Raw genomic sequence first — 12096 nt, 5'->3', positions numbered from 1 at the left:
TTATTTGTTTTGCTCCTTTGCTCCCCAGTATCTCTACTTGCACATTCATCTTCTGCACATCTATCACCCCAGTGTTTAATTGCTATATCGTAATTAACTTGCCACTATGGCCTATTTGCCTTACCTCCCTTATCCTACCTCATTTGCACACTTTTTTTCTACTGTATTATTGACTGTTTGTTTGTTTATTCCATGTGTAATTCTGTGTTGTTGTATGTGTCGAACAGCTTCGCAGGTCTCAGAGCGAGTGACGTCACCGATTTGAAATGCTATTAGCGTGCAGTGTTGCCAACTTAGCGACTCAGTCGTTATATTTAGCGAGTATTCAGACCTCTAGCAACTAATTTTCAAAAAAGCAACTAGCGACAAATCTTACCGACTTTATTGGAGACTCTGACATGAAAGCACGTATTGTTCTTACTCTTCTCAACGAGCAGCGGATGCTGCCGTGGGCCCCACCCCGTCCCAAAGCACGCACAGGAGATGTTCACCCCTCCGTGTTCAGACTGCAAATGAATCGCACATGCGGTAAACTGCCGCTGGGTGATCCCATCCTGGCTTACAATAAAAAAAAACTATTAACCTGAATTAGGGCCAGACTAGTTACCATAATTTTCGGACATTGCCATTGACAGTTTCTTCTATTGTCTCTTTTTGGTCCATTTAGATTGTATAAAAATAAAAATTGTAAAAAATTGTAAAAAAAAATGTAAACATCAAAATGTTAAAATGTTCATGTTTTACTGTGACTTGTTGTAGGCCCCATAAGGTTAAAAACCAAATTAAGAAAAATAACCTAAAAAAAAATATATATATATATATATATATATTCCAACCCTCCTCCTTTATCCGGGCTTGGGACTGGCAAAAGTGACCCAAAAGAGACACTCTGGCGGAGTTACTTCGTTTAAAAAAAAAATATATATATATATATATATATATATTTTTTTTTTTTAAATAACCTAAAAAAGAGACACTCTGGCGGAGTTACTTCGTTTAAAAAAAAATATTCAAAAAAATATAATAGTCTCTTTTGGGTCACTTTTGCCAGTCCCAAGCCCGGATAAAGGAGGAGGGGTGGAATTGTGACATAAAAATTAAAAAAAGAATCCACAAGTTCATTTGTAGTTCTAAACATATTTAGGGTGTTTTTTACTCACTTTTTTGTCTCTCCCACAACGTTATTCCTCTCTCCAACAACATCCATCACAATTACATGCACATGGCCGATTATGCAAATTAGGTTATGACGTCATTTAGCGACTTCTATCGATTTTTAGGACAGCCAATAGCTACTTTCCTTACTGAGGACTTGGCAACACTGTAATAGCACGCACCCTGCTACCTAGCTAGCCATTTCACACCGGTTACATAAGGACAGTCTCGTGGTTAAAACAGACACACCTTCGTACAGTTTGTTCTGTATTTTTGCGTGTCCATGAATCCCACACAAGTCTTCCATGGTAGTGTGTAATCAAACAGTACTCTGTGGTCGCGATGGCAATCTGTTTTGTTGTTCTATGGCTCCCTCATTTCTGTCCTTTTGCCAGAGACAGCAGTGAGGCAGAACTGACAGACATGCAGAGTGGAATCAGGCCCTCTGTTTGCTTGTGTTTGTGTGTGTGTCTCCAGGAACAGGATTTGGCCTTCTCAAATATGTCAGCTTGGTTAAAATTGTTCACCTGTTCATAGCAGTAACTTACACGAGGACACCTATGTCCAGAACTCTGCTCGGTACCAATTATTTATAATTTGAAAAAAATATTGATAATATATATAATTTGTACACAAGAAAATCAATTATGGATCAACTTCTAAATATTGCTTCCAGCATTGATCAAAGATCAGAAAGCTATTATTCTTGATCTGACCGAGTTCTATTCACACCTGCCTCTCTGCGAACGAGTGGAATCATGAACAGTGGTTTGTTTGTCTGCGTCCCCTAGATTTTCCTCACAGATTTGCCTTTTTAGCAGCACATTCATCACTCTCTCAAACAGCTAACTCCTCCACCTCGCAACACAAGCCGAGAGACGTGACATTGTAAAACCGTCCCGCAACTCCTGCATGTCTGCTGACATCCCCATAGCCGCGGGAAGTAGTTTGGGAGTGCCGCGAGAGAAGAAAAAAACCTCCCTGAAGACGTCTATATTGGTCCACTAATACAGGACTAGTAAAGGCCCAGTGCACTACTTTTGGTATTTTTTTTAAACTAAATGTATTTGAGTGTTTACCAGCACTTGTAACTTGAGTCTGATAATTATCTATACAAAACATTTAATCAGATAATATTTGTGGAATATAAAAATACTTACTTGATTTGTTTTCCAGTTTCTTGAAATACTTTGCAAATACAACTTATTTCTATGTAAAAACTGAAATGGTCTACTCATTCCTTTTCAGTAGATGCTCTTATCCAGAGCAATGTACAGTAGTGAGTGCATACATTTTCATACTGGTCCCCCATGGGAATTGAACCCACAAACCTAGCATTGTAAGCACCATGCTCTACCAACTGAGCCACATCATCACAAATCATACAACCCTAAATGACCAACCTATTTACATTAAGGATTGTCAATTAATACTGCACAAAACATGGTGGTGTTCCATGTTTTTTTATCAATAAAAATATTTAATTTGATGTGGAAGTTTTGCATCTTTGCCTATACCTTTGCACCTTTTGATGTAAATGTTTGAGGACAAGGTTTTGTTCTTTCTGGATTCCATTAGAATGACAATCACAGAGAAAGGGACAGGGACAGGGCAACAACTCATACAATTCTAACTATTGAATCCTGCAAGATACTGTTCTTAACTATACAACAAAAAATAATTTTGCCTGCTCTACAGAGGTATATATCAGTTAAAAAATATATATATAATAAATGTATTCTGATTTTTCAGGGGTGCTGGCTATGGACATCCCCCAAACAAACTGACTCTGGGAGAATGAGTGCACAACTGCAAACAAGTCGATTATAAATATGTCAGTCAGTCAGGGGGATGGCCTCTGGCAGAGACTTCTATTGGCAGTAATGTTGAAGGGCTCTGGTTAGTATCACTTAGCTTGCTAGAAGGATGAAGTAAGAGGCTAACGTTAAACGAAGCCTAACTCAGCAGGAGAAAACATTACACTAAGTTCTCATAATAACTTTGCTTTACAGAGAGTAGGCTACTACTGAGACAGACAGTGAGTGATATGGCACTCAGTGGTGAGGCGGAGGCAGGCTGCAATGCATGCAGGAGGAACTAGAGGAGACAGAGACAGAGAGGAAGCAGAGAGAGGGTCAGAGAGGTTAGTGTAGTGGTTCCCAAACTTAGGGTTGGGGTCCCCTGAGAAAATCTACTAATCTTATCTCCACATGCAAAACCTGGACCTGTACAAATCAGCTGGGCTAGACAATCTGGACAATCTGGATGTGTAACTCTGTGTTGTTGTATGTGTCGAACTGCTTTGCTTTATCTTGGCCAGGTCTCAGTTGTAAATGAGAACTTGTTCTCAACTAGCCTACCTGGTTAAATAAAGGTGAAAAAAATTAATAATGAACATGGCATATCTTCTCTATAGGCCTACATTAAAATGCAATCAATATAGTTCTAAAAATGTAATACATTTTAGTTTCGATGCTGATTCTACATGTCAGTGTGAATCATTTATCATGTTTCCCCCCTTTTCAGAGGTATAACATTACAATTGTATAGCTAATAGGCTATGTGTTTGTAGATCGACTGAGGTGAATAAGCCTACAGCAGCCAAGGTGATAATGTCTGGGCCCATTTTTTCTTGTTTTTGCTGTTCTCCAAATACCATTTTAAAGTTTTTAAAAATTGTATAGAAATGCAGTAAATGAGCTTCAACTTTAAAAAAAATAATCCTCCTCCATCCCCTTCCAGGCCTCATTAAAACTCAAACCCTGGTTATGGCCCTGCACCTGTTGTCCACAATGGATGCCACGTGAGGAGGAGGCTGTCACACACAGCTTCTCCAGTCAAAACAAACAGTACTCGTATTACTATCTACCCGTAGGAACTGATTTAGGGTCAGTTTTCCCCTCTCTGGTCCTGATCTTTCCACTGTAAGCTTCACAATAGCAGTTTTCCCAAATATTTGGAAAAAACTCCAGTAGTGTTAAGTATTGACCTAAAGCACTCAGACACAGTTATATTTACACACACTATTTAATTTAGTGATGTCTTAATTGCTTTTGCTGTTAAACTCTCTCTTTGATCCGGCCCAAAGCAGAGAGTAGAATGTGGGTCTTGAGTAGTTTTAGGGAGGCAGTCTTGACAACACAGTAGGGGCAGTAGTGAGTTATATGGCGCCCCCAAGTGGCATAATATTGCCACACCACCACAAAGTTGGGGAAAGTGAAGTGAAAGATGATACATTTCTTCCATTGCAGAATAATCCTTGATTGGACTCTACACGCTTTCTTTATATCTTAACAAACCTGGATAGATTCAAACTCTAGAGATGTGATTTAACAACTAAGACATTTGATCTTACTAAGCTAGTCAAGATCAAATTGTTCCATTAAAGGAAAGATTTGTTGATCAAACTATGTTTTTATTTAAGGTGTGGATAAGGTAGTACTTGAGTGAATAAAAACAGTACAAAATGTAATTCAAACTGAAAAACACAGATATGAGACATGAATGAGACATGTGAAACACACTTAAGTCCCACAAAAATTCAGCATTGTGAAAAGCATACTAATTCAATTTAAAGGCCATTCCAATAAATATATCTTCGACCAAACTATAAACCTTTTCAAATAGAGCTGTTGTCCTTAGTAAAGCCAATGTGAGCTCAGTATCAGAGTCATTGTCAGTACTGTACTGTGCTGAGCTGAGAGAGCAGAGGGATGCAGGTGAGTCTCTAACTGTCCATCAGAGGAAGTCAGAACACTGAGATAGCAAGTTCACACTTGGATTCCACAGCTTTTATGTTCCTTTCTCCAGGTGACAGTTGGATGTAATCCAGCCCCCAGGGTCCTCTTTCCTAAACATAACATAGAGGGAGACTTGTCACTGCACTCACTAAGGAAGTCTTCACATTACAAGTTGGCTCAGCTCAGAAGAGCGGGGACCTGGAGGACAATCTCCATCTCTGCCTCAGCTCCTGTTTTCAGTGTTCCCCTCTCAGGAAACAATCCCAGACAGTATGTGGCTTAGTCTAAGTGAGAGTTCCCCCTGCTGGGCTGGAGTGTGAGACGCTGTGGGGTTTTCTGCAGAGCTGCCTTGGCCGCGTGAGGACGCATAATGGCCGGCCTCCCTGGTGGTCTGCACAAGACAATTGGGTGAAGCCCGTTGACAGACTGCACATAAGCTCCACCTGTTGGTGACCTGAGCCCTCTGACCAGTGGGCTGGAGGCTGGCCTGTGGGGCATGTGGTAAGTAGTCTTAGGCAGCAGAGGGACTTTGGGCCTCACAGCCTCCTGGAGCCCCTGGTTCTCCAAGATGCGGACTCCTGTGACCGTCTCTGAGTCTGTATGGTCTTCAGCAGGCCTTACAACAGCCCCAGCCACCCCACCACTGAGCCTCAGTCTGTGTGCTCGCAGCACTGACAGCCTCCGGCTACCAGGGGCTGATGTGGCACTTTGAGGGGGAGAGGGCGACAGAGTGCAGTCAGGGGACAGTGAGAGTCGGACCACTTCAGGGGATTTGGCTTCTCTCGGAAACACATCTATAAATTAAACATAGTTTATTAGAGAACATTTCGTGTTGTGGTAGTGTGATCTCAAGTTATTCTGTGTTCAAATCCCTGGATTTATATTTAGGTTTCTTGATTTTATATTTCATATACTGAGTAGGTTTGGCATGTTTGATAGCCTTCTTAACCAGAGATGAGAGAGACTCGCCTGGAGAGGGGGACTGGGAAGACGAGTCTGTCGAGTCAGTGTTTAACCAGTGACTCAAACCAACGCTCTCTTTTTTTCCCTCCTCTTCTTCCTCCTTGCCACTGAAAATGCTGAGACTTTCATCATCCTCCTCTTCATCACCATTGAGGATGGTCAGTATCTGAGGCCCATCCCTCTCCATGGCTATTAGACGTCTGGAACACAAAGCAATAGAAAACAGTGAAAAGTTGGTTCAGTAATCTCTCACACAGACAGTGAGAGAGTAAGTGAGTGAGTGAGTAGGTGGTCAGTACTTGTTATGCTGTTCCCTCCAGGCCCTGAGCTCAGAGAACACATCACTGCCCTGGCATCCTTCTTGCTCCTCAAGGTCATAGGTGTGCTCCGGAACATGGAGGGGCGGGGTGCTAGGAGTGGACACAGGGGAGGGGGCTGCATTCTGCATAAGGAGGAAGTAAGGGAATTTGATTAAGCTGGACCGGGCGCCTAGGTAGGCGGACTTTGCACCGGTTGAAAAGTGATTGCATTCATTTTTGAACCAGGCTGCCTTCCGGGCATGAGCCAGGTGCCCCGTTATGGCCGGCGGCGAAGTCGGCTCAAAATCAAATTGACGTAGTTTAAGCACGTGGAGTAATCAGTAGCATTCTGTGTTTTCACATGTAAAACTTATTACTTTTCATGAAAATGTATTATCTGCATTCCCAATGAAAACGAGTTAAATTCTAACAGATATTTTATGCTGTACGTTTCTGGGCTAAACATGGTTGAATTAACGTTGTTTCCACATCATTTAACCAAAAAATACAATGTGTTGACGTTGAATCAATATGGAAAACTGATTGGATTTGCAAAAAGTCATCAACGTAAGGGAATTTAGTATTTTTTTCAGAGAACTTTTAACCTAAATCCAATGACAGTGAATTATTTAGTTGATTTTACCTTGAATTCATGTTAGTTGACAACTCAACCAAATGTAAATCAAAACTAGATGTTGAACAGTGGGATGCTACCTTGTTGACCAACGACAGAGATAACTGTTCGATTTCCGCAGGGCGCACCCCCCTCACCGGCTTCGCCCGATCACGTGACGGGCCATAGCCCGGGTCAACCCTGGCTAGTTTAATAAAATCCCCTCAGTAAGAGAGAAAGATGGATGAGGTTCGCAATAGAAGAGGGATAGCGAGACTGAGGGAGCCAGAGACTAATAGAGGGATGAAGAGATAGAAAAAGAATACAGAGGGAGACAAAATAAAGAGAAGATCTGAAAGAGAAATTAGGGATAAAGATTAAAGAGAGAATGACAGCTCAAGAGAGAGAAGAGTGTGACAGCAGTTTGAGAGTGAGTGACGGATGACAGGTCTATAGAGATGACAAAGTGACAGATCGCCTGGCATTGGCAGTACTCCACTGGGGCAACAGCTGCATCCCTCTACCACCCTCCCCTCCGCTCTCTGATAATTATCTCCTTCTGTTCATCCTGACATCACATTAGAGAGACAGGGGGAGATGTCACGTCACCCAGTCATAAAGGCCTGTCACAAAGAGGGGTAACCGCAGGTAGTCTAGCGGTTAAAGACAGCGTGTTCGAAACCTGCCATTCTACCCTTGATCAAGTGTGAGAGAAAAAGTACATATTTACCTGATTTATTTGATATTAATGGTTAACAATTAATATTGAACTAATAGTAAGACATTTCTGTCCTGTTAATGCTGTGTTTTTATGGTCTCCACTCTAGTTCTCTGCAGCTAATCTGGGCGTATGGTCACCAGAGATGGCTTGAGCTGACAAACGAGTTAAAGACTGCATTACGTAGACAAGAATGTGTTTTACTAGAGATAGCTTGGGAGTAGAACAATCCCTCACCGGGTGGGTGACACACCAACCATGACTAAGCATTCTTAGTGTCAGCCTATATAAAGTCAACTATATAAAGAACTCTGCATTTGTGTAAGGGTTAGGTTACTCGGTCCAACACTCAAGGGTTTTGGGTCAACCAGCCTCATTATTGCAATCATTAATCGATATTGAAAAAATATAATTGTTTGAAGAAATGACAAGGTCTCTCTCACTTGATTAGAATATTCCATGACACAAGGTAGTTGACCCCAACAACAACTGCTCCTCGAATGACGCGGGTGTCGATTAAGGCAGTCCCCGCACCTCTCTTGATTCAGAGGGGTTGGGTTAAATGCGGAAAACAAATTTTGGTTGAATGCATTCTGTTGTGCAACAGACTACATATCCCCTTTCCCCTATACATAACTACTCCCCTTCACTCTGGGCCACTTTCCCCTGAAGCTGGAAGACTGTGTCAAATCTCTGCTGTGGTCAATGTGCCAGAGAGGACTCAAGTTTGTCAAATAAGGATTGAGATGCTGCAGTTAATTCGTTTCATGCTAATGATGGGTCAACAAACCCTCATCTTCTGTCGCCTGGCTCTGAGGGCCTGGACAGGGCTCCCACAGAACAAGACCTTCCCTGCACCTGGAGAGAAACAAAACCATTTCATTACAATGGAGGATAGCCAATCAGAGATGGGATTGTCACAATATAGGAATTTAGAAAAATAGGCATAGTATGCCTGAATTCTGGGGTTGGAAAATCAAAGATCTCTGATTTAAAAATACATAATGAATCTTCAGACACTGTTACAAGATGTCCTCATGGTGGCACTGTTGCATAATTATACAGGTGAACGGTACTTTTTCAAAAAGAAGTAAAAAATAAATCAGATACGGCTAATTAACACAAAAAGGATACAAAACAATAAGCCTGATTCATTATATGGACCTATTCAGGGACATAAACTGAAGCTTTATATGTGGAGATGGTAGGCCTTTCAGTGCCAAGGACACCAATAAAGTGTCTCACCATGCGTCAGAACGCTAGCGTCTGGGTCCACAGAGACTGGATCTGCATCAGCAGAACCAGATCTGGACCCTGGAGGGGAGAGGGCTCTGTACCCAGCCGCTGATAAGGGTCGCGACCCAGAGAGGGGTCTGGAGCCGGCTGCTGAGAGGGGCCTGGCAGTGACTGGTCGGCTGGAGGGACGGGAACTGTAGAGGCTGCTAGCTAGGTGCTGGCCAGAGCTGGGTCTGGAGTAGACACACACACTGGCTGCTCTCTTCTCTATGGCCAGACAGGGAAGAGGGAAAATATTGCATATCAAAACACAGAGTAGAAGAACTGGCCTGGTGGATATACTGTTCAGATACAGTATTCAGATACAGTGCATTTGGAAAGTATTCAGACCCCTTGACTTTTTCCACATTTTGTTATGTTACAGCCTTATTCTAAAATTGATTTAATAATGTTTTCCCCCTCATCAATCTACACACAATACATACCAAAAGCAAAAGCGTTTTTTATTATAAATGTTTGCAAACAAATGTATTAAAAAAAATAAAAAACAGAAATATCACATTTACAGAAGTATTCAGACCATTTAATCAGGACTTTGTTGATGCACCTTTGGCAGTGATTACAGCCTTGAGTCTTCTTGGGTATGACGCGACAAGCTTGGCACACCTGTATTTGGGGAGTTTCTCTCATTCTTCTCTGCACATCCTCTCAAGCTCTGTCAGGTTGGATGGGGAGCGTCGCTGCACAGCTATTTTCAGGTCTCTCCAGAGATGTTCGATCGGGTTCAAGTCCGGGCTCTGGCTGGGCCACTCAAGGACATTCAAAGACCTGTCCCGAAGCCACTCCTGCGTTGTCTTGGCTGTGTGTTTAGGGTCATTGTCCTGTTGGAAGGTGGAACTTCGCCCCAGTCTGAGGTCCATTCTGTACTTTGCCCCGTTCATCTTTCCTTTGATCCTGACTAGTCCCTAACGCTGAAAAACATCCCCACAGATTGATGCTGCCACCACCATGCTTCGCCGTAGGGATGGTGCAAGGTTTCCTCCAGACGTGGTCATTTCAGGCTAAACAGGTCATTCAACAGAGAACCTTGTTTCTCATGGTCTGAGAGTGTTTAGGTGCCTTTCAGCAAACTGCAAGCAGGTTGTCATGCGCCTTTTACTGAGGAGTGGCTTCCCTCTGGCCACTCTACCATAAAGCCTGATTGGTGGAGTGCTGCAGAGATGGTTGTCCTTCTGCAAGGTTCTCCCATCTCCACAGAGGAACTCTGGAGCTCTGTCAGAGTGACCATTGGGTTCTTGGTCACCTCCCTGACCAAGGCTCTTCTCCCCCAATTGCTCAGTTGGCCGGGCGGCCAGCTCTAAGAAGAGTCTTGGTGGTTCCAAACTTCTTCCATTTAAGAATGATGGAGGCGACTGTGTTCTTGGGGACGTTCCATGCTGCAGACATTTTTTGGTACCCTTCCCCAGATCAGTTTTTTATTTTTCAATACATTTGCAAACATTTCTAAAAACCTGTGTTCGCTTTTTCATTATGGGTTATTCTATGTAGATTGATGAGGGAAAAATATAATTTACTCTATTTTAGAATAAGGCTGTAACGTAACAAAATGTGGAAAAAGTCCAGGGGTCTGAATACTGAATACAAATGCACTGTACACACACAGACAGATATACACACAAGCAGATGCAAGCACATAGATCCATACACACACACACGGGCACACACACACACAGATGCACAGACGCGCACACACACACACCCTCAGCTGTCTCTGTAGAGCTGCAGTCTTTAAAAGACTCTCTGAGCAGGGCCCAGTCTTCCCCCATGGAGCTGCTACAGCGAGACCCCGCCTCCTCCCTGGCATGCATGTCGTCTAGGTAACGCAGCTGTGGGACCAGCTCCCTCACTGATGACCGGTAGCAGTACCCCTCCTCCTCCTCCTGGGAAAAGGAGAAGACAGCATACACAAAATAAAGGGGGGGGGGGGGGGGGGGGGGTTGGTTGTATCTGGAAGAGAGCCCAGCCCACACCTCATTCAACAAATCATGTTTCATATGAGCAGATGAGAAGTTGAATTAGGCTAAGTTTGATAAAACAGGGCCCACCTCTGGACGACTGTGATAAAGAATGATAGGTGATACAGTAATAGGACTGCATAAAAGGGTTCAAGGTTGTACCTTTAGTTGTGATTTGAATGGTTGATAAAGGCCAAGGTAAGACCAACCTTTCAAAGTTAGCCTTTCAATGCCAAATACACAACACTTAACACCAGTATACCATAACATAACACAGCATAACATAACATAGAGCTTTAAGGCACAATGAATGTGTTACTTCTGTTCAAAGGAGGAGACAAAGAACATGGTTCTGAGTGGGCCGATAACAGAGTACTAATAAAGGCAATAATCTGCACTTTGTACTGTGCTTTGATCATTTATAAGCACTGAGAGACAGCTCAGAGAAGAAAGGGGAGAGAGAGAGACTATTCTGCTGCTGCTGAGAGATCAAACCCACAGAGAGAGGGAGTGAGATGGGGGAAGAGGGTTTTAGAGAAGGGGGGAGAGAGAGAGAGAAACCCAAGGACCCCACTCTCAGTGCTTGGACCAGGTCTAATGCATATTCAGATCAGTCTTCCCTCCCTCACTGCCCCAGTTTCCTAAGTCCTGCTGCTGACTGGGTAGGTGAAAATAAACACATTCACTCTGTCCCAAAAACCCTACAAAGCACTCACAGCCTCACAGGCCAAGCTCCTGGGCTCTCCTAAAAACCCACAATTGGTAAACAAGATAATATGTGGCACAGGAACTAGACTAAAACATGGAATGATATGGGCAGGAAGCATCGTTCAGTCATACCACTTCATCGTGTCATTGTGCGATAGTAAAATCTTAATAAACCACTTTAATATGGGCTCAATCCCATCACTCAAAACATATGTGCTAAAACCTTACTACAGTATATTCTCCATCCTGCCCAGTTGAGCAAGGTTTATACTAACCATCACCACAGCTGGTACCATCCCTACTTACACAAGCAAAACAAAGTTAAGCCTAAATGAAATACAGTGTAGGATAAGAAACCCCAGGTGCATAGGCTCCCTAGGCCTGGACTTTGTCAAATGAGAGCAGCCTGTTTTGGTGTTTGTTTTGCTTTGAACACCACTTCCCTGTTCCCTGCTCTCCAGTCCCACTCCATTCTGTCTGATGCAGACAGACAGACAGACAGGGACAGACACACCGGTAGGTTTGTCAAACATTTGATAGTACTTAGCACCTCTGAACAGAGTGTCGGCAAACTCTTTTGTTTACACACAGCAAAGACCTTGAAAGTTGTCAGCCACCCAGCCTTGTTAAAATACTACAAACCAGAAGG

At 43.0% G+C, this 12096-nt stretch overlaps 1 protein-coding gene across 2 annotated transcripts in view; it reads right to left on the bottom strand.

The window, feature by feature from the left end:
• Positions 1–4166: 4166 nt before the first annotated feature.
• The window catches only part of lrrc56 (leucine rich repeat containing 56), a 45112-nt gene continuing 37182 nt past the window's right edge, over positions 4167–12096 (bottom strand). For both annotated transcript variants that reach the window (XM_020456794.2, XM_020456795.2), the window contains exons 7-12: positions 10484–10664; positions 8734–8991; positions 8279–8346; positions 6158–6300; positions 5865–6058; positions 4167–5689 (exon numbers count right to left, since the gene is read on the bottom strand). In XM_020456794.2, coding sequence (XP_020312383.1) covers positions 5175–5689; positions 5865–6058; positions 6158–6300; positions 8279–8346; positions 8734–8991; positions 10484–10664 — 1359 coding nt within the window. In that variant the 3' untranslated portion in view covers positions 4167–5174. The remainder of the gene's footprint in view (positions 5690–5864; positions 6059–6157; positions 6301–8278; positions 8347–8733; positions 8992–10483; positions 10665–12096) is intronic.

The sequence above is a fragment of the Oncorhynchus kisutch genome, linkage group LG22 (assembly GCF_002021735.2).
Source record: "Oncorhynchus kisutch isolate 150728-3 linkage group LG22, Okis_V2, whole genome shotgun sequence".
NCBI classification, from domain to species: domain Eukaryota; kingdom Metazoa; phylum Chordata; class Actinopteri; order Salmoniformes; family Salmonidae; genus Oncorhynchus; species Oncorhynchus kisutch.
This window is presented reverse-complemented; position numbering and strand designations above follow the sequence as displayed.